The 23,400-nt window shown below is 37.8% G+C and overlaps 1 protein-coding gene and 1 pseudogene across 1 annotated transcript; one reads left to right on the plus strand and one right to left on the minus strand.

Annotated features, from left to right (window-relative positions):
* Positions 1 to 1,744: 1,744 nt before the first annotated feature.
* On the plus strand, positions 1,745 to 18,222 carry LOC145496525 (prestin-like). The gene is made up of 18 exons (XM_081476219.1): positions 1,745 to 3,799; positions 5,370 to 5,480; positions 6,809 to 7,044; positions 7,853 to 8,017; positions 8,216 to 8,368; positions 8,505 to 8,587; positions 9,445 to 9,592; positions 10,977 to 11,087; positions 11,828 to 11,905; positions 12,406 to 12,501; positions 13,046 to 13,152; positions 13,447 to 13,516; positions 14,353 to 14,601; positions 14,775 to 14,915; positions 15,253 to 15,307; positions 15,818 to 15,930; positions 16,516 to 16,599; positions 16,926 to 18,222. Exons 1-18 carry the CDS (start codon positions 3,466 to 3,468, stop codon positions 16,935 to 16,937), a joined length of 2,346 nt encoding a protein of 781 aa, XP_081332345.1. The 5' UTR covers positions 1,745 to 3,465; the 3' UTR covers positions 16,938 to 18,222.
* A 3,006-nt stretch (positions 18,223 to 21,228) lies between these two features.
* Positions 21,229 to 22,059, minus strand: LOC145496526 (uncharacterized; annotated as a pseudogene).
* Between the last annotated feature and the right edge of the window lie 1,341 nt (positions 22,060 to 23,400).

Raw genomic sequence — 23,400 nt, forward strand, 5'->3', positions numbered from 1 at the left:
TCTCATCAAGAAACTGACACAGACGAACATACATCATGGTGATTTGCCACGGCTCATCTGTTGCCGCTGAAGCTAAGATTTCTGTACGAGACACTGACACTGACCCAAAATGCTGGCCATTCCTAGAAACACAGATCCTGTCAGTGTTGATCCGATGTGAAAATCTGGCCATTCAAAAACATTCTGCCATGATTCGGGACAAGCAAGTAAAATTCTGGTCTCCGTATGCCTGGTGAACTTGTTCAACGAGGCGGATCTGATTTTTCTTAGCCAAGTGACTAAACAGAACTCTGTATAATTTCTTAACAGCGGATTTCCCCGGAATTTGAAGCAAGGCTAGCGCTAGCAAACGTAAGGCAACGTTGATCTTTTCAAAATTGTTCGGTTGCAGTAAAGTGATTGTTGGGGTGGTTAAGAAATTTGAAAACTTAACTGTTCTAATCCGCGCATGGTGAATAAAATCGTCTCATTATTTCATACATTACAGTGTGCGAGTTTTAATTTGAGGCACGGAATCAGAAGGTGTTAATCCTCGAGATTCAGCCGCCCCCTCATTGGCCAAACCAAGCCTGTCCTCGGAACCGCGACATTTCTCGTAGGACGAGCTCGAGATGACGCGTGATCGGTCTCAGTCCCAGTTGCTGCTCCATGCCTTGCGAGGAGGCGGCTGAAATACAGGCTAATTATGTAAACTACTATACGGACAAAAATTTTTAAGAGAAGAAGAACTTCACAGTGACGTAGGTGTTATTTGCCCTCAAGCAATCAGAACTATTACATAGATTAGCCTAGCATAAAGGCGGTGCTCCCATAAAATACTATCATTTACTCGACACAATAACTTTTAGAGCAATTCATCTAAACTGAATGAATTGAACAGCAACAAAAACAAACATAAAAACCCCGGAGGAATCTATATAAAAACAATATGCATATCACTGCATCTGAGTTTCAAGTGGCTAATCCCGTCTCAATTAACAAAGGACGAAGAAAATTCGTTTAAGATTGATTATCATTCAAGGTAGAGCCAAGAAATGCATTTAGATGCCGGAAAACATCCAAAATTTTAAAGACTCGCGGTGTTCAAATTTAATATTTATCATGCTAAAGCGTGATTTAAATATTATTTTTGCCGACGGCTTTGTAGTAATTTTATCGGCCGTAGTTTTACCAGTCTTTTACTAATAAGTTTTAACCGAAGTGGACCGTAGTTGTGCGTTTCACCAAACCGAATAAATTGAACAAACAAACGAGTAAATCTCCAAACTTCGTAAGCGCGATATGCCCAATCACCACGTCAAATATTAACTTAGGGACAGACAGTTATTTTTTGAGGGGGTGGCGGGGTTAGACAAATCCCCCCCCCCCAAAAAAAAAAATTACTGCAAAGAAAGCAAGTGCTTTCTACTATGCTGGTTCTGCGTTTGACTAATTTTTTTTTTTTTTTTAATAATAATAACTTGGTCCGTCCCTTAGCAAATCTTGTTCGCTTTTAAAGCATAAAATGGTTTCTTGACCTTTCTTGGTTTCCAACCTTAACAGAAGAAACTTTGGTAGTCTACGAAGTGGCTGTCACTCCGTAACATATAGAAAATTTGAAAACTCCGCGGGCAGTATTAGAAATAAAGTCTCACAGTAGTTTTAGAGGTGAGGTTATCGGCAAAAGTTAAGCTTATTGTTTAGAGATAAGCGAAACTAAAACAATGAAATTTCTAAAATGGCCGTTTTTATACTAAAGAACCATTATCCGGCTGGACGAACTTGGGCAAACATTTGTGGTTCGTCTGGTTATGTGTCTCTAGTATAAAGACGGGCACAAGAGGTATTATGCGTCTAGACGAACTGTCCTTCGAAATGCGTCTTGAACGACGCACTACGAGAGATAGTTCGTCTAGACGCACTACAAATGTTTGCCCAAGTTCGTCCAGACGGATGATGCGTCCTTAGCTGATAAAAACGGCGAGGACGCATTATCCTTCTGGACGGATAATGCATCCTCTAGTATGAAAACAGCCAGTGTCTCACAGCATGGTTTCAAATCAGGATGACTTTACTGACTCTTATTGAAGATACGCTATCACTATCAGTCGCCGAAGCAACTAATTTTTATTAGAAAATGAGAATGAGCCTCCCACAACAAAGAGTTGCTTACCATAATTTGGCAATTCAGTTCAGTGTGAATCTTCCAGGCAGAAACTTCCAGCAAAAGAAGTGAAGACTGAACTGAGCTATCTTTTCGCGACCATTCTCTATTCCTAGCTCTCTCCACCTCTCGCCGTTCCGCGCATATATTTTGTCTCCATTCTCTATTTCTAGCTCGCTCTGCTTCGAATCATTACTCTCTTATATTTTGCCTCCATTCTCTATTCCTAGCAAGTTCCGCTTCGCGTCGTTCCTCGCTTATATTTCGCCTCCTTTCTTCAGCCCTCGCTCGGCTCTGCTTCAAGATGTTGTTCAGGATATTAATTCATCTCCTTTCTCTGGCCCTGACTCGCTCTACTTTGATCAGTATACTATTTCGCCTCCTTTCGTGATCTTCTTGCGTACATCTTTGAATGTTAGTTCTTGCTCTCTGCCGTTCTCTTTCACGTTCTACATCAGCTAAAGAATAAATTAAACCCCACTGCATGTATTTCCCCCCAGAAAAAACGCGGGCTGCCCAAAACCGACGTATGCGCGATTTCCCACCAAGAAAAAATGGCATTTAAGCTTCCCGTTCGGGTTACCTTGAGACTCCCCTCCCCTCCCCTTCCCCCAGAATCTCAACGGGGATTAGAAAATAAAGATAAATTTATGATTCATTTTTCTGTTCTAGTTTCAGTTTTCATGAGTGTTTGACAAAACCGACAAATCGCTCAAGGGGTCACGTGCTATTGCCCGCGACTCGAGGGAAACTACCTGTCCCGCGCGTAAGATGAAGATACAATGTTATGTTTAAGGGCCGGGTCTAAGGGATGCTGTGTTGAGGACAGGTGCCCTTTTAAGATGGTGTAACTGGTCAAAATAAACTATTTAAACTCGGAACTTACTTTGCATGTGAATTTTAACTTTTCGGGAGAAAGGGTGATTTGGCTACACGCTACACGCGCAGACACGCGCACGCCTTGGGTAATCGTTCTATGGATCAGCGGTTTTACTTTTAATGGTACAGTCGCGCAAATCGTCGACTAACGAGCAACAATTCGAGCAACATGGGTTTTTATATGTTCGGTCAAGTTATCGCAAAATTTACTGCTGAGAGTCACGAGACAAAATCGAAGAAAAGAATGTAAACAAAGAAGAGATATGGAGGAATCATGTCAGGACTGAAGTATTGTTGTTGTCGTTGTTGTTGAGCATTGTGGTACAAAAGTTTAGTTTATAGTTTAAAGTTTGCGGCCGTTCGCGCGCTTCGCTTATAAAACGCTTCGATAGAGAAAGAAAGAAAGTAATCAAGTCCATTGACGGATTTCAGGAGGTATCACCATGAGTGATTTAGAACTATCAGAAATCCAGGCTGCAAGAAACCGCCGACGCAGAAGACGGTACCGGATAAACCTGTCTCGCCATGTCTACAACGAGCAAGAGTTCACGGAGTCGTTTATCAAGCGAGATGAATACGTGTCCAGTTCTGAGTTTGAACCTTCGTCGCTCGCTAAGACATTCAAGCGGCATTTCTTCCCAACTAGATGCACATGTAAAGATGTATTGCAATCTTGGTTCCCCATTATGGAATGGCTACCTTCTTACGATGTCCGGCGTGACTTGGCACACGATGTTGCCGGAGGGTTAACAGTGGCCATCATGCATATTCCTCAAGGTAAGAAAGAGATCGACAGTCATTATTTTAATATTAACTCAAATTTATTAAGGGTTAACTGGCAAAAAAATAATGATAAATAAATAAATAAATAAAAAAACCAAAAAAACAAAGGGTTAACTGGCCTGTGTAATATTTTGGTGACAATGGCTCAAAATGTACAGTGCAATGAGATGACGAAAGTTCTGTCCGTTTTTACCCCCAGGGGAGACTCCCATATAAAAAGGACGGGGGGGTGCCCGTCTCTTTTCAGGGGTTAAAAAACGGTTGCGGTACCTCTTAGGCCCAAAAGATCCACAGTGGGAGCTTTTAGGGTATTGAGCCAAAAACATTATGACAAGAGATTGTGTTGTTTTAGAATTGGTACCTCTTAGGGGTGAAAAAAGTTTTATCAAACACAAAGTACACAAAGTACCTCTTAGGATTTCTTGTCAAAATTTCCAACAAGAAACAAAGGGGGTTGAGGGGGGGGGGGGGGGTATTTACTCAATACTACAGTAATTTATATTTAAGCTCACTCATTTTTGAGAAAATCCATGCTGGAATTGTGGACACTTTCCAGATGTTCTCCTCATTTTCAGTTTGGAATGGCATTTTGGAAATTTCTTTACCATTTGCTCATTTCTCCAGTTTCCAGTCTCTCATCAATGCTAAAAACTGAATTATAAATAGCAAAAGCCAGCTTTTTTGATCATGCTGATTTTGGGAAAACCCTAACTATCATTTAGTGGTTGTAATCCAATACAGTTCCTTCTGACAACTGGTAAGCTCTTAAGGTCAAGACACACCAGGTAACAAGTCACTGTGTCCCAACTGGGCGATAAGCTTCCGCGACCATCAGCTTGGTGTGACATGGATAATTTTTGTGAAAATATTTTGTCTGTGAGACAGAATTTTTTCCCCACAACAAGTTGCACAAATTCAAACTGATTTAAATTTGTGAGTATGATTGCAGCAAGAAAGTGAATAGCATGGACTTGTTTTGGAAGCAAATTATAGACACAGAGTGGTTTGTTGCAGACACCTGTAACAGCAGCTTGTCACCTAGGGTGTCCCAACTTTGAAAGGTTACCCCAACAGTTTGTTGGTACCCATGATGTAGGGAGAGAATCTGAGCACTGAGATATGTTGTGCAAAATCCTGGCACAACAAGCCCAAATAGCACTGCAACCATGATTGTTCAATGTGTGGTTCCAAAAGATTCCTATATCCACCCCAAGGAGGGTTACTTGAGAAATTTAAAGAGGGACGGGTGGATCTCAAAAGCCAAAATTTTATAAACAACAACTAGAAATTCCAGAGTGATGAGGTACGGGAGGGTTGAAACCAAAAAACTCCTCTGTGGAAGCTAGGGGTATGGATATTTTTTGCAACAATCTGCTAGACGCCTTGGTGCCAACCAACTTAATATACTAATATTGTCCTATCAGAAGGTTTGTACTGCCCTGATTTCCTATGATAGTCAAGTTATTGATCTGATATCATCAGAGTTTTGGCCAAAATTAGGTACAGCAAATACCTAATATGAACCATTGTTTTATTAAACCCAGCTGATGTTTTCTTTTTACAGGTCTGGCATATGCAATGCTGGCATCATTGCCTGCTGTTACAGGACTGTATACTGCTTTTGTGCCAATCCTTGTTTACATGGCAATGGGAACATCCAGGCACTTATCACTAGGTAAATTATTAAACAAGATTATCCTATAACATTGCTAAAAAAAAATTCCCACAGGTCTGGTTGTTTGGATAGGCAGGGTTGTCGCAAAAGGTAGAAGTAGCTGGAGTACATGGCCGTTTTGCCATCTTTTTCTAAAGAATCAAATGAGTAGTGCAGTGGAGTAGCCAGCTAATATCCTAAACTGCATGTGTAGATAGTGAATTTTTCTGCCAGCTGGCTTACTTTTGACAACCCTGGATTAACAACATAATTATAATTATATCCAAAGAAAGATAAATTCTTGTCGGGCAAGTTAGTGTTCATGCCCTCTTGCTCAAGGTGCAAGGCGTAGGCAAGTTGTCTGTCCACTAAATTATGATTTTTTAGGCAACAGTAAACTAAGGCAAAGAAACTTTGTAAATATTCATTATTGTGCAAAAAGTACATACACATCCATACGTTCTGAGGTTGCTGCCTCTTCATCAGTGGATAAAAAGCAACTGATGAAGAGGCAGCAGCCTCGAAATGTATAGATGTGTACGTACTTTTCACGCAATAATGCCATTACTTTTTATCCTCTGATGAAGATGCAGCAGCCTCGAAACATATGGATGTGTACATACTTTTCGCACAATAATGAATATTTACTAAGTTTCTTTATCTAACAAACTTTGTGCAACACAGTTTTCTTCTTGAGTAAACTGAGGCAACTGCCTAGGACAAGCTACTGTAAATCTGTTCATTGTGTCCATGCAAAGGCAATCTGGAATTCAAGTGTTTTTTTTAAGCCCTGCTATTTAATAAAACCCAGCTGTTTTGTCAGTCTATCAACATCTTTATCAGTCTAGATTTTGTAGACTGCATGCTCTTGCTTTTATGGTCTCCATACAATTGCTCGTGAAATTTCCCTTATACTTGAACTCATTGTTAGAGACAATGGTATTCGTGAAATGTGAGTGTATAACAAATGCATGTTATTGAGTCTAACAGATTTAGCACTTTCTGTTATGTTGCATGACCTTATAATTAATTAAGGCTTGACATGTACGTACTTCTAGTATCTATACTTAAACATTTTCATAATTTACTAATATTAACTATTTAACAGACTGCACTTCTATTTATTGTTTTTAGGACTATATTATCTTATTAGATGAACATATTTTCTCATAATAATTTATCTATTTATTAATTAATTATTATTAATTAATTAAAAAGTTGATGTATGTGAAGTTGATGGATTTGCTTGGAAATTGGTCATGCAAGGTTGTCTGAAATGTGTTTTGAAAATGATCTTTTATTTATAGTTTTATTCATTAGCTAGTTCTAACAGAAAACTCTTTTCATAGGAACCTTTGCAGTAGTTTGCCTTATGGTTGGCCATGTTGTAGAAACATCTATCTCCCCAACTTCTTCTGCACTGAGTCCCACTGATCAACCTCCTGGAAGTTCAGCGGGTGAGGCCCTGCGGATGTCAATATATAAACAGGAGTCAAATGGCAGTTTTCCAAGCAAGCAGGAGTTGTGGGATGAAAAGAAATTAGAAGTGGCTGTGGCACTTTCAATGCTTGTTGGTCTTTTTCAGGTTGGGTCACTTATATGTGCACAATCTCTTTCCATAGATAACAGCCTTGTGCTCTGTTTTAAGATATTAAGCAGGGCTGTCAGCTTTTATTTATGTGCTATAGAAATGTAATAATTATCAAATTAGAAATGTACATGTAATTATTTTATACCAGCTCCAGCTTGTCCACGAGTATGGTATCACCCTGCATGTAATTGGACATACAATTATTCATTTACTTACTAAAGAAAAGAAGGAAGACCTCTCCATATCTGCGATGACCATGAGCCACAGATGTATTTTCCTTGTCTCAACTATTTTCAACTTTAATCAATATAGAGCAGTTTTCAATTGAGTGTTGTTATAAAACCAAAACCAAAATTATCACTTTAGCCAATCAAAAATGACACAATTACAATACAGTGAACCAATCAAAACTTGAAGTACATGTATGTAACTGCTTGTGGCTGACCCAAAGCATGGGAAAATGTGCATGAGGGACTCATTTGTTTTTGTTTTACTTCTGATTGGATGAGAAAGTGGTGCAAATTTTTTGAGCCAATCATGTGGCATAGTGATGCAAAACCAATTAATGTTCGGCACTCAAATGAAAACCACTCTTACTAACAGGGCAAAGAGAGCAATTAATTAGAATTATCATAATTGTAATGAATTTTTATTAACCCTGGTTTACCCATTTAATTTGAAACTGTATTATCAACATTTTCATGTAGTTTCTCACAATATAATAATTAATTGTACATTGTTTTGATTGTACACTGTTTTGCTTGTGAAGGATTCATCATTATTACAAATTGTTTTCCTGCAGTTTCTGATGGGCCTTCTGAAGCTTGGTTTTGTGGCTGTGTACTTATCAGATCCAATCATCAGCGGTTTTACAACTGGTGCTGCAATTTTAGTCTTCACCAGCCAAGTCAAACACATCCTTGGTTTGAATGTTCCGCGATATGCAGGAGCTTTTGCTGTAGTCAAGGTTTGTCATTGACTTTCTTCATGGATTCAATCTTTGTTTAATTTGCAGTACAGTTCTGACTACTGGTAATAAATTGGTAGCAATATTACTGTGAATCACATGATGTTTTTTGGAAGAATAATCTTTGAACACTTAGAAATGTTCATTTTGTATTTTTTTGTAAATGTGATGTCTTTTAAAATGTTTCTCTTTTTGCAGACTTACTTATATATTTTCAAGAATATAACTGTATCTGTCCCTGGAGCAATCATCACTGGAGCTGTCTGTATCCTTCTTCTGATTGCACTCAAATTTGTTAGTGAGAAGCTGAAGCACAGAATGAAATTTCCTTTACCCGCAGAGTTAATAGTTGTAAGTGAAGATCTTTTAATTCATGAAAGTTGTTATTTTCTTTCTGGTTTTAAAAATAATTACAACCCTTGTGCTATCAAGACCATTTATAGTATGTAATGTTAATTCTGGCAAAATGTTTGTGTGTTAATTTCAGGTTGTTCTAGGAACAGTGGTGTCATATTTTGTTGGTTTAAATGAAAAATTCCAAGTGGCAGTTCTAGGTGACATTCCTAAAGGGTAAGAATAAAGACTTAGTTGGGTTCGTCTACACTTAGTGAATTCTTATTTATTTTGCAAAAATATTTTACATCAGCTCCATTTTACAAGTGTGGGCTGTGATTTTTAAGTCCTAGCAAATTTTATCAACTGAAGCCTTTCTGAACTTCATAAGTACCATCAGATCAGGACTTATTTTCAACAAATGGCAAAACTGACAGATAATTATGTTACAGATCAATTTTAAGGAAAATGGCAATAAGTTGCTTTTATACACACAGAAGGTGGTCATGTTCTTATGTGATTGCCATTTGCCATGCTTGTAAATAGCCAACTGGTCTGCCTCCCACCAGTTGGGATTTTTAAACCTATTATGTTTATTTGAAATGTTTTGTTCTTTCAGTTTAAGTAGCATGTCTGAAAACTAGCTAGTTGTAGCTAAGTGCATCAACCACTGTAAACGTTCAACAGTAAACATTTTTTTAACATTTAACATTTTGTTGTTAGGAAGTAATTTAAATTTTTAAATTGTTAAATGCTGACACCTTTACAAGGTGGAGAAGAGATTTGTCATGGTTTTTTGTTTTGGTAGAGCTGAGCAAATTTTGTCCACCTAGTGCAGTTGAGGCCTAAGCATAAATTACAGCATGCTGTTACCATAAAGAAGTTTTAATATCTTCTAGAAACCTAATAAACAATGATAAAGATTATAACCAGTGAATTTCAGGTATGAAGGAACACATTTTTATATCACAGTGCATTATTTTAGCTTTCCCGGTATTGTCTCAAAAACAAGTTTGAGCAACTTTCAGTTGCTGAGTTTTGACTGTTGAATTAAACTAGATACATTATTTTTTTTGTCACTTTTTCCAATGTAGGTTGCGAGTACCATCTGCTCCATCTTTTTTGCTGATGGGAAGCATGGTTCCAGATGCACTGGTGATTGCTGTTGTCATATTTGCAACTAATGTCTCTTTGGCCAAAACATTTGCAACAAGGAACAATTATGTCATTGATTCAAATCAGGTGTGAATAGAGAAAGTTTCATCAGTATATGTATGTGTATGACTTGCTAAATTTTAGGGCATCTGACAGGATGCGGTGGAGTAGATCCGCATAATTTGCTAACATCCGCATCCTCCACATAATCAGAGCTTTTCCGTATAGAACAGAAAAAGGGTTTCATGTTAGCGATGAAGCAGCTGCTTACCATCCCCACAAGTAAAAATTCTGAAAAGATTACTTATTTTGAAGTAGTTTTTCTCCTTAAACAGCAACAAAAACATGCCATTTCATTCGTGACAAAGTTTTAACCTCCAGGCGATCCAATCTACTTTAGGCGAAGAGCCTGGAAACTAGTTTTTCGTTGTCCAATGTAATGCCTGGTTACTAAGTTACAGATGTTCCAAGAACACATCATCAAATGCTTCACGTAAAATTCTACAGAAAACCTGCGTTAAATGAAGAAATACTGTACCTGCCAACAAACACTAGAAACAGATCATGGATATGTCAGAGTTGGCAGACATGATGTGTAATAAGTTTATTCTATTAAAGTTTAAAAACTGTGGGTAAGACTTTGAAGTGCTTTTCATTTCACTGTTGTTTGGTTCATTACAAATGCTCTATTAGTAAGGAATTTTGTTAACTGTTGAAATTTCCGCATAATCCTGAGTGTGTTTTCCACACAGTTGATGCATTTTTCTGCATTTCCACCCCAAAATTTCCGCCATCAGGTCCCCTACTCTTTTTTATTATTATTATTATTATTATTATTATTATTATTATTATTATTATTATTATTATTAAAACAATCTCCTGGATAAGAGCAAGGACATCCTTCGCTTTACTAAGATCCGCACTAATCTGCCTAAGAGGTTCAAGAGCTAGAAGGAAAGCCTTTTGTGACTTTAAGAACATTGATATTGACATTGAAACCCAGGAGGGAGCCATTATGTAAACACTGTTGAAATAGGTTTTAATAGTTTATTTCTTTTATTTACTTTTACCTTGTAATATACCGATATTGACATTGAAACCCAGGAGGGAGCCATTATGTAAACACTGATGAAATAGGTTTTAATAGTTTATTTCTTTTACTTACTTTTACCTTGTATATACCAATTTGTATGGAATATGTTAATTAATGTTATGATGATGATAGTAGTATTAGTATTAGTTGTAGTAACCATGATATCATGATTAGATACGGAAACATGTTTTACAGGTTTAACAGACATCAAATTATGTAAATATTATAGCATTTTGTAAAGCTTAGCTCTAGTTTTTGTCACAATACACACTCATTATTAAAAAGAAAAAAAATTTTAAAAAAATTATTATTATTATTATTATTATTATTATTATTATTATTATTATTATTATTATTATTATTATTTAATGTCCCTAGGAGCTTATTGCCTGTGGATCAGCAAACATCTTTGGGTCATTCTTTTCTTGTTTTCCTGTGAGTGGCTCACTCTCTAGATCTGTAATTCAGGAAAGTATTGCAAGAACACAGGTAAGCAGCTCCACATTTTTAAGCTCCTAAGCAGTTAGTGGCCAACATCCAATTTTTTCTTACAGAGTATAAGTAATGCTAAGTAAACAGGTGATGAGAATAAGAAGAAAGAATCATCGACATGTCTTTGCACAGAGGTCAGATTCTCAAACTGATATGGTTACACTCAGTCTGTCTAAAACTATGGTACAGAGTATAATAATATGAAGCGCATGATGGTCTGACTAATTATGGGTGTGCTTTATTTTTAAATGTACAACACTATGGAGCAGAAGCTTTAAAAAAAAACACAGCCATACTTTTACAAAATTTCATGTTCACCACTTATACAAATATAGATCTTCAGAATAATGCTAACAGGTTTTAAAGTTATTTGCTGCCCAACTCTCTTGTTGCCTAAATTTGAGGTTCCACATATTGGGAACCAACTCCCCATATCTTGCATGACCATGTGGAAGGGAACCAATGTAGCCAAACTAATAACTGTTGGTTGCAGAGACTTGAACTGCATGAAAGAGCCTTACTGTGAAGGTGACTCAGTGAAAATGGTTGAAACATTAAACTACAGTCTTGGTAACTCATAAACCTAAGTTCTCAAAAGTTCTGAAGGAGAATAACAGTATTTTGAGCTTGATGAGGGGAATTTATTTTTAAACTTGTGTTTCTTTACTAGGATAAATGTTTGTTATCATACTTAACATTTTCATAATGCATTTTTTCTATATTCTCTTGATTGGCAGCTCTGTAGCATACCTGTTGTTTTAATTATTATCCTGGTGCTGTTGTTTATTGCTCCACTTTTCTTCCATCTGCCCAAGGTTAGTGTACTCTCATGGTGTGCTCTTAAGGTAGAGAGAGGTTGAGCTCGGCAAGCAAAATGGTCGTTCAAAAACCGTGGGTCTTGCAAAATCTATGTTGCATTTCATGACTTCTGTAGTCTCTTTTTTTGTTTAATCAGTTATGTGTATCTCATGGCCTCAATTTTTTTGGGAAGCTGTCTTAGAATGTTGATTCTTTGCAAGAGAAAGGCTCAAAGTCCTACTAGTTTGTTTGTTTTTATTAACAACGTCTGAATGCCTTAGAGTCTAAACATCTTGCACATGCATTTAAAACACTTTGAATTCCTGGTCTTGCAATTTAAAAAGTCAAAATGTCTCTGGCTCCCAAAGAAAACTGCTAGTCTTGTCTTCTTGCAAAGTCTCACCTTTACCATCCACCACCTCTCTCTAACAGATGCTTGCTTGATTTCAATGTGTGACTATTCTTACTAGCTATAATACAGACAAGTATTGTAAGTTTGTTTTGCTACTTTTGTCAGGCAATACTAGCTGCTGTGGTTGTAGTTGCCCTTAAAGGTTTGTTCCTTCAGTTTAGCAGACTGGTACAACTCTGGAGGATTTGTAAACCTGATGCTGTGAGTGAAGTTCCCTACTTAGCTTAACTCAGTTTTCATTATAGCTTTTTACACAGTTGTTTGCATCTAGATGTTAGGCGCCACAAGTTACATTAAAATGTTGTATTTTGGCATTACTTGTGATAACTGGTCAGCAAACATTCAATGATTTGAGAGCAAAATTTTCTGCTGCTATTGTAGTAACAATTTCTTGCCTTTGCTGTTGAAATATGGAAAATTCAAGCTTACTAGTCACTGATCACATCACCAGTTTGATGATATATCTACACTATATGGGGTTTCATTAACTTTTTCAGCAGGAAGTCAGCTGGTTTTCACAGTTAGGCAAGTCTTTGAACTGAATTTCTTTGCATGTAAAATTGTTCCCTAGATGGTAAAACCAGGCAGGGAAAATCGTCCTCACAGTCGGTCAGTTTACCTGGTGCCTACAGGGTGTAGCCCACAACATTATTAAAGTCGTGCGTTAGACTACATTGTTTCATGCCAAGCTAATGGTGCTGTCAATATTGATACAAATTAAATTTACTATAATTATCTTTTGAAGGTTGTTTGGTTTGCGACTTGGTTGGGAGTGGTATTGCTTGGTATTGACATCGGTCTGGGAGTTGGTGTGGTGATGGCCCTCGTGGTTGTGATTTGGAAGTCATCAAGGTCAGAATAAAATTGTCCTTAATCAGTAGTAAAGCTCCATTGGGTCTGTCATTGGACCTTACCCATTTGAAAGACCTTTGTGTGTGTGTGTGTGGGGTGGGTGCTTGAAAAATGAAAGATTGAATGGTTATTTTGGACAGGGATAAATTTCTTTACTCAGATTTAGATAACAGGTGAGTCTGTGACTCAACATTGATCCAAGTAAGCTCTGAGTTCAATCATGTTGGAAAGTGTTTTAATTAATAATTTTCATTTCATGTTTATATCGAAAAATTAAAATTTTAAACATTTCAGACCACCAGCAGAACTTCTTGGTCAAATTCCCAATACAGGGATTTATAGAGACCTTCAAAGGATACCCTCAGTAAGTGACTGTGACTCAAGATGCTCTTGTTTTAGTTCAAGGCAGGCACTCAAATATACAGTACTAGAACTCATAATATTATGGGGGCAGAGTGTGGACGATTTTCCGTTGGAATAGTGTTGAATTTTCAGTTTAGTTTTTGTTTTTGGGTAAGATGGAGAGGTGTGATAAGGATAATTTTTGTCTCTGGTGGAGTTCTGGCAGCCCGAAGGGCCACTAAGCAGGGTACCATAACAGTTTCTACATAAGAACAGAACCACATGCATGCATAGAAATAGAAACCATGCATGCAGCTCTTTTTTCATGGTCAACATGGCCAGCAGCTCGTATCGTGAGTGCATGCGCTCTACGATGGCGACGTCGCGCAACATGGCAGCCATACTCCTGCTGTTACCAAGTCATGCAGCATTAGTTTGCAGTGTACATCTTTGATATTGGATGTCCATGTTATGGTCAATTGACACCTGTCAAAATAATGTATCCGTTGACCATATTATGGGCCCAGGTTAAGAGCTTATCAAGGTTACATGGATTTTTTAAAAATCACCGCTGACCAATTTATTGTGAACAGGAGCTCTACTTCTAGGCTGGGCTAAATCTATATATTAGGGTATGATGAGTCAAATTCTACATTGACATATTTTTTGATGTTAAATGTGGTCCTTTTCTTCAGGGGGCGATAAGTAATTTGCAAAAATATAGTACATGTATGTTTATGTGAATTTGTTAAAACATGGTTCAATGACCTTAGTAGCAATCTCTTGGCATGTAGCCATCTCTAGCCATATATTAATTTACATGCTAAATATTTACATGCATGTACACGTTTCTTTCAGGCAAAACCAATTCCTGGAGTGAAGATTTTTCGATTTCAGTCTGCCATGTTTTATGCCAACGCAGAATACTTCCGCCGCACTTTGATAGAAATGACCGGGGTTGATCCACAAAATCCAACCAAGCACAGCAGTAGTATTGGTGATTCAGTTTATTACCACAGCAGTGGTAACATGGAGGATACTGGGAGCACTACAATAAAATTTCCAAGAAGTGCCTATGTCCAGGTCAACAGATCTATGGAGAATGGGGTAACTATCGAGGGGCACTTTGTTAGAAGAATTTGCATGTACAGTAGACAACTTAGAATAATAAATTGTAATTGGACAATTTTTGTTTTTCAAGTCATTCAGGATAAGAGGTACACATGTATAGTTACATTAATTGAAAGTGTATTTTTTTTCTCCATGAACATGTCCTTCAGGATGTAGAGGTTTCCTTAAGTGATCTTGGAAACTCTGATGGTGCATCTGGGGAGCAGGATTCTGTGCCTGTTCATGCCATCATTGTTGATGCCAGTACATTTAACTTTATTGATACTCAAGGTGTGAACACCTTATTGCAGGTGAGCCATGAAAACTAGCAAAAAATTTTGTTTTCTCTGAGTACTAGATATTCAACAGGCTTTTAAAAATATTTTGTTCAAATCTTTTGTTGCATTATTTGGAATTCATTTTCCTGTCACTGGGCATGACACCAACAGAAAGCCAAGTCTCAGGAATTGTTATTCAACTTTTAAAAGATTTTTAAAGTAATCAATTAACAGTATTTTGATTTCTTGTATAATAGTACTTTGGTCTCATTGTTTGCTCGTTCTATATGTATGCAAATAATTCTTAATCCTACTATTTTGAATTCTGGCATTTATATAATATTGATCTGTTTTTTTTTTTTTTCTGTAGCTTGGTTTAGAATATGAAAAAATTGGAGTAAAATTCTATTTGGCACACTGCCGATGTAAGTGAAAATATTTTCCTCTTGAATATGTGCACTAAAAAATTAGTAATGTGGGTGGCATTTGTGTTGTGTGTTGTTTCTTTTATTTTGCCATCATGGTAGATTCAAGTCCTGTTTTGACCACTAGCTGGTGTTTTTCTTGGTAGTCCCGAGTTCAGCTACTTGGCCATGCTTTTAGTATAGCCAACAGGCCCCAGTTGTTTGAAGGCTGCTATCCACCAGATAAATCACTATACAGTAGATGTGTTAACAAAACAAACTACACTATCCACTGGTTTGTGATTTATCCAGTGGATAGCATTATCCACCTCTCAAGCAACCCGGGCCTGGTCTGCCTCATGCTAGGTAGGACTTTTAACTGTGTTATGTTCATTTACATTGTTTGTTTCATAGTTTGATTCCATAAGGCCCTGAAAAGCCTTATTGGGAGAGTGGCCAATTAAGATATATATTTGTTTATTTATTTAAATTCAGTCTAATGATCCTAACTCCTGTTTAACTCCTGCATAGACTACATACGAGAAATGCTGGAGAAAGCCGGCTTTACAGCAAGAATAGGAACTGAGCATCTATTTGTGTCTGTACATGATGCAGTGACACATGCTGTTGGAATTCACTCTGATGTAAGTTTATTAATGTCTACCAGCATGGCCAGCAGCCATGCAAATTTATTGGAACAAAAGAAAGTGTTTACATAGGAAAAACTAACTCCCACAGGATTAGTTTGGGACACCAACATGGCTGCTGTTTCAATGTTTTGGAACACCAATATGGCTGCCATGACATAATGTGAAAACACTCTTATACATTTTCAAAAGTTGATGATCGTTGCCATTTCCATTCAAGTCTATTTTGATTGTACAAAAACCTTAGTTTTTGAGGGGTGGGGGGAGTGGTGGCAGCAGGGATCTGTGCTAATTAGGGATATCATGCACTAGTTTCAAAGGTTTGCTTTTCTGAAACTTCTTGAGCCCTACTTTTGATTTAATTATGTATGGAACATGTTCCACCTGACATGGTCCCTTCAGAATTTACTTGAGCTTTTCACTTGATGCTTGCAATCATGTAAAAAAAAATGTTTGGCAGCAGGTATAATACTGAATTTTATTTTGCTAGAAAGGAAAAAGACTGCCAGGTGCTTCCATAATTATTTTGTCATGTTATACATCAATGATGACAGTTTATTCTTTTTGCATGTCTTTTCCTAGAATGCATCTCATTCTTCTCCTATGATGAGTGATACTGAATCAGCAGCTAACATGACATTAGAGGCTGGAACCTCTAACGCACAGGTTTGTAAAACTGGTTCTAATTACCATGGAACAAAGCTCATGTTAACTAGTAACAGTACATCATGTAACCACATTATAGATGGGAAAGATTGTTACCGATCATATTAGTTATCAAGTTGTCCAATCTCCTTTATAACTTGTGATATTGCAAGTGATCAAGTGTCTTGTTGATCTCACTGGATTTTGCCATCATTATGTTTTCATTGAGCTTCATCTGAAGTTACACTCTTTGTTATTACTGGTTAAAATAAAGATACTATGAGAGACCAACATACTGTAATCTGTTTACTGCTTGCTTTTAATTCATTTGTTTTTGTTTTCTTTAGATGGAGGACTAGAACCCACATAAAGAATACTTGAGACGAGATACAGAATAAATGTTCTGCATCTAAATATGAACACCTGTGTATAAGACAATGTCCAGCTTTGTATTTGTGATGGAATTGCAATATAGCACAATAATTCAAAAGCTCTACTGGTTATTAGTATTAGTATTGGTTATTAGTATTAGTTAGTATTATTATATGGCTGTGTCTCACAAGGACTGGGAACTACCAAATTCACGAATTTGATTGGCTGAAATCGATATTGACCGCGGTCTAGATTTTCCCATCTAGACCGGCATGTAGACTGGTTTCATTTTGCATTGACAAAGTAGCAAACTAAAATACAAAAATATTCACCATTTTCTTTTATTTTCTTCTCAATCATTTATGGAAGTGCCAAAAAGCCTGATGACAAAAAAAAAAGTAAAGAGGACGAGCAAATTTTGGCAGGTTTAAGTTAAGCTCATCACCGTTCACAAGCAAAATGTCAGCAAACCAGTTGCACTAAAAGAATTAAAGTTTTCTTCTTTGCCATATAATAAACATCTTATTAACCGAGCTAAGTCGGTCTGTATGGGAGAATCTTGACCTCGGTCGTGTGTACAGACCTCACTGCATTCGGTCTGTACTCATGACCTCGGTCAAGATTCTCCCGTACAGACCTCCTGCTGGGTTAATAAGAGCTAAGTATTACAGTGTGAGTACTTTGTTCACAATGGGACTGACAGGACCTGGGGTCATCTAGAAATGGCTGCAATTTTTAAATCAACAGAGAAATAACTGGGATAGAGGAGAGGAAAAGCAAGTGTAAAGGAGGCATGGGCTTAAGACTTTATTTTTAGGACACTTTGAACAATTTATTATGCTAACTCATAGTACAGCATTTTGGATAGCAACTGGCCTGGTAGTTATGAAAAAGAGGGGAAAAATCTTCTAAGATTGAAGTTGCAGAACTACCAATCTTAAATTCATTTTTCTGGTATTCATGAGCTATTTTAAATGGTACAATAACATTATTTCATGGGCGAACAAGACTGGTTAAATAGTGTTTTAATAATTGATCTGCCAACACAGTGATGCTTAGTTTTAATAAAGTAGTCACTCATACCAAAATAATTATTGTACAGTAGTTCTGGAATTTCATTTCTAATTGGTAAACTAAAATGATATTTATATAAGCCATATTTTTACTTTAATACAAAAAGAATGCTTTTGAAAGCAACTATGTATTTTTATAATTTCCCAAGTGAAGATAATTATTGTTTGTATAATATTATTAGTGTCTGATTATGATATCATGAGAACAACCTTAGTGATTAAAATAATGGATTTACCAAACAACAGTTTATTGTCAAATGTGCAGATCCTGTTGGGAATGAAAACTATTGTAACATAATTTCTGTGAAGCTACATTTCAGACGTATATGTTAAGTGTATTACTTAATGTGTTGAATTATGCGTGCATTAGGATTGCTTCTTACTTAGGATCTATTGGAGGACGGATATAGATTATTGAAGTCATTAACATTTTTTTGTTTCTTTATTATATAAAACAAGTAGATTCCAAGTTGCTGTAATAGCCTGTGTGCCACTTTTTTGTTCTTACCACATTTTAACATCATCTGTGATCAGTTAGTGAACAGACGCGCAGCAATATGGAATCTATTTGTTAAATGCTATTGTGTCGTATTAATAACAATCAATAACAAAAATAAAATATTGCAAAATATTGTGATTTGTGAGTGTCTTGCAGATTTGTCCCCACTGACAAATCACTATATTTTGCGCAACCTCACCCAGCATGAGGGTCAAATTAACCCAGGGTCAAACCAAATCCGATTCCCGATTCCTATTCCCACACCTGTGTTCACTTAAGCTGATTTGCGAGACTAAAGACTCTAAAACAAGCATTTTTATGATTGTCACTAGACAACTTGGGCTGACTGTACAGCACCATATGAGGGTTGAGGAGCATATACTCCCCCTGATCTTCCTTGTGGTGTTGCGGTGTAAGGGGGAGGTTGTCCACTTGCTGCCAATGTATTATCAATCTTTGGTGGACAATTGGTCGTCTGCTGAGGCGGGGGGGGGGGGGTATGGGTAGGCTTGTTGGTAGGAGCGTTGTACTACATATCTGGTATAAATGGTTGCCGTTACTCTCTGGGATGGGTTGGTCTGTGCTACGTGCCTTGTGGTCGTGACAGTGGCTGGGGCAGTTCCTGACTTGAAGTCATTCTCCAGTGAGTTTGCTCATCTCCACCAATAATTACCCTACGGCAAGTACACGTGGCGATCAGGCAGATAAAAAATAATGAGCCAATTATTGAACTAACAATAATGCTTGCAAGTTCGGCGGAACCAAGTGGTTCAGGATTTCTCAAGGTTTCTGGGAAACCACTCGATTCAGAAACAAGACTCAATGGGATACCACTACGATCAAGACTCTTGTTAAAACTGAGACTCATTTCAGTGAGCGAGAACCACGTCTCCTTTCTCAGAAAACGAGACACGTTTAGTAAATTCAATTGACAATTGAAAACACCGACTCGGACTCTGAAAGTACACATGCTGCACTGTGCAAATGAGCTATTTGTACACGTCAGACTTTCCTTCAAAAACTTTTGCAAACTTGCCAAACAAGCAGAAACAAAAAGAAACTACATGTAACAAAAACAGGTTTTGAATATGATTAAGCATTGTTTGAGAAACTCACAAATTAACTCGATACAAGAGTAGAGTTTCCATACATATTTTTACAGTAACTGTCTAATTTCTTGTGTGCTGACTGGCTCATTTTTATCATCAATAAGAGTACAGACAGATAAAATCTTAATTTATGCAAGCTCTCAAGTTCAACTTTCAACTGTCAAACTGTCAACTTTTTAACCAATGAGATTTTATGGACTTTTTTAAGTGGCCAATCAAAAAGCGAGAAAAACTGTTGACAACGTTCACATTTTGAATAAAATTCACTTATCTTTGTTTACAGCAAGTTTACGGCATCTTTTCCCTCATTTTTAATATAAGGAACTTAATCAATGGCGGATCTAGGGGAGGGGCCCAAGGGGCCTGGTCCCCCCCCTTATTTTGGGTGAAAAAAAAGAAGAAATGACTGAAGAAAAGCCGGCAGGGCAAGTAAAACAGCCCCCCCCCCCCCCCACTCCCCTTAGCTTTAAGTCTGGATCCGTCACTGTTAATTGTCATTCAATGAAATGATAATATCAATTGCCAGAGCGCAGTTGTTCGAGGGCTGGATAACACTATCCATGGGATAATTTGCTATCCAGTGTATTTAGCATTAAAACAAACCACAGCATCTGCTGGATTGTGATTTAACGAGTGGACAGAGTTACTGCCTTTGGAACAACCTGCCCTAAGTGTGGGTATTTATGCTGCACTCCAAAGTTTGGAAGCCAGGCTTTGAGGAACTTCAAAGTGCACTCAAGAACCTGATAAAAGTTGCTCTCAGCTTGGTCTCAAACACCTATTATGTTTTTGTTGAGCTCTTGAGTCTCTCAAAATTCCCACTTGCACAACAACTTGACATAGCTAATAGAGGGGAATGGTTATGAAGCCAGGCAAACATCAAAGGAACAAACAAAGATGCCAAGATTTATGCTGAAAGGTCCACGACCGTGCACAATCTTTTGTTTTGCATTCATACACTGCATGAGTTACATAACCAAAATGTTTCTATTGGTTAGTTCTGTGGTCAGTAGTATACAACTGTTGTGTTTTGTGCATGGTCAGTGAAGGCCAAACAAGAGAACAAAAACATACAACAAAGAACTTTGTCGAGTTTCTTAACCATTCCCCTCTATTAACTATGTACTTGATCAAGATGCATGGCAAGCATGTCAATCAGTACAGTTGTAATAAATCACTAAGATACTATTGTGGTTCAATTAAATAAATGCATTCCAATTGCTGTCATGCAATGACTGTTCAGTAATTGATCACTGATGGCATGAAAATGTGGTAAGAACAAAAAAGTGGTACACAAGTTGTCAGGTGAGTGTGTCACTGATGTTCTTGCCACATTTGATGTATTCTGTGATCTATTACTGAACAGATGTACAGGAACAATTGGTTTATTTACTTGCTTTATATAAAAAAGAAATAAAAAATGGTTAAATGACATCATCTGTATGTCTGTCCTCATATAGATCATAAGTAAACCAATCAAAATGTGAGAACAATTCAAGATATTTGACCACATTATATAAAAGATACCAATTAGTTGCGAGGTATTGTAAAATTTAGCTATCTGCTCAACTGATCACGATCTTGGCCTGAGGTTCTCCTAGACAGCAGCTGCTAATGGTATGGTGCCATAAGAGGTTTTAGGAGCATATACTCCCCCTGATACTCTCTGTGGTTCTGTGGGGTAAGGGGGAGGTTGTTCGCACCCTGCCATTGTTCCAGAGTTATATGGTGGAAGATTGGCTGTCTGATGCTGTTCTGACTGTGGTAAGGGGTAATATGGATGCCCTTGTTGGTAGCTATAGGATGATGGAGCCTGTCCCTGGTAAGGTGGGTTCACCTGGGTTGCATATCTTGTGGTGGTGGCAGTTGTTGCTGTTACACTCTGTCCTAATATAACTCTGCCCTGAATTGTTCTCCCCCGACGCCGGGCGTAGAAAATACACATGGACATCATGCAGATGAAAGCAAGGGAACCAATTACTGAGCTTGCAATTACGACTGCGGCAATATCAACACAACTGTCATATACGTTCTGGCAAGTCCCGTGACAACAGGTTCCCCAACTTCCGCAATCGGAATCAAACGAACAGTATTGACCGACACAACTTGAACTGGAGACACATGACTGCCCACAACAACTCTCTCCGCTAGAACAGTCAGAATCAGACGAACAGTATTGACCGACACAACTTGAACCGGAGACACATGACAGCAAACAACAACTCTCTCCGATAGAGCAATCAGAATCAGACGAACAGTATTGACCGACACAACTTGATCCGTAAACACATTAGCTGTCGCAGCAGACTTGGTTCGTTTCGCAGTCACCTTTGTAAGTACAACCATCGCTCAGAGCAGCTAACGAGAAACCAATTAGAACAACCACTGCCGCGTATTTGAAGGAAACTGCGAAAGACATTGCTGCCATATTTCACACTCCTTCTGGACGTCTTTTCTAATTTCCTCCGATTTTATCATGTGACGTTGGTAATCGTCACTCTGTCGTCATGACAACATTGCCCAGCCTCGTTCCCAGGGTCCTCTGTCTACTTTCCTCGATGTCGTTGTTTCCCAGTTCTTCATCAAATTTTTCACTACAATATAAACGAATGACAGTCAAACTTTCGATTGGATGAATATTCAATCGAATTCAGAGTTAGTCTCTTGACCAAACTCTGGACGTATCAAACTCTGAACGAATGTATCAATGCCGCCGTTGTGATTTTGCCGATCGAAAAATATAAGCTTAAGGTAATTCCTCTGAAATAAAAGTGACAATAGAGTTTTGTTCAAACTTTGTCCACTGAATATTTGTCATATTATAACCTCAATTTTGAAATAAAAAAGGGGGTGCCCATGCTCATTAAGGGGCAGTGAGGCATTGAAAATGCCCCATTTTGGCATTATTTGATGCTTATTATAAGAACGCATTCCCAGTAATTGTAAAATCTTTGTCAAGCCAAACTCGATAAGAACACGCATTAAACTACAATCAATGCATTGTGTCGAACACAAATAAACATTTTAAGTTTGATTCAGGCAGAAAGCTAAATCCTTGATTAAGAATTTGAACCAAATTTCTTGACGTGGTTACCGACTGCAAAATAGAAAAGACCACAGTGTCTGCTATTTTTCTTATTTATTCAGTTTTCAGCGATAGAAATTAGATCGGTCTTTTCTCACGCAAAGCTTATGATTAGTTGATTACAATGACTGGAAAAAAAAATTGGGGTGCCCGTGCTCGTTTGTGAGCTAGAGCCATTTTTCAACTGACAGAGCTCAAAATCAAGGCAAATCCGTCATGTTTTCAATATGCGCGTGCACGAGCGCGCGCTAATGACGCCATAAATTATGCGCAGTAAGGATGCGTGATGCAAATGTGAGGAATGACCTTAAGCTAAATCAAGCTTTAATATTCCGCTGTGACTACCTGTCCGGCAGCCGGGCAGGTTTCTTAAAATACTCGGTGTCCGGCAGTGAGACTAAAACAGTAAGTAAAACAACGTAAAATGAACGTTGTGACAGGCGCCCAGGCGACCCCGAGAGGAATCGAACCCGGGTCGCCGGCCTTGCAAGCGATATTGATGGGCTTTGCAGGCGAACATACGACGTATTTAACTCTAAAGGCTGGTTTTCATTAGCGACGGAGTAGTAGTCGGAATCGTAGTCGGAGTCATAAGAGAGCTTACGACCTAGAGGGTCCCCAATAGGTTTGGCGGAATGCGGGATTTGGCTTTTTTGCGCCGTGATATTTGGGATTTGAGCTGAA

The sequence above is a fragment of the Orbicella franksi genome, chromosome 9 (genome assembly GCF_964199315.1).
Source record: "Orbicella franksi chromosome 9, jaOrbFran1.1, whole genome shotgun sequence".
Lineage (NCBI taxonomy): Eukaryota > Metazoa > Cnidaria > Anthozoa > Scleractinia > Merulinidae > Orbicella > Orbicella franksi.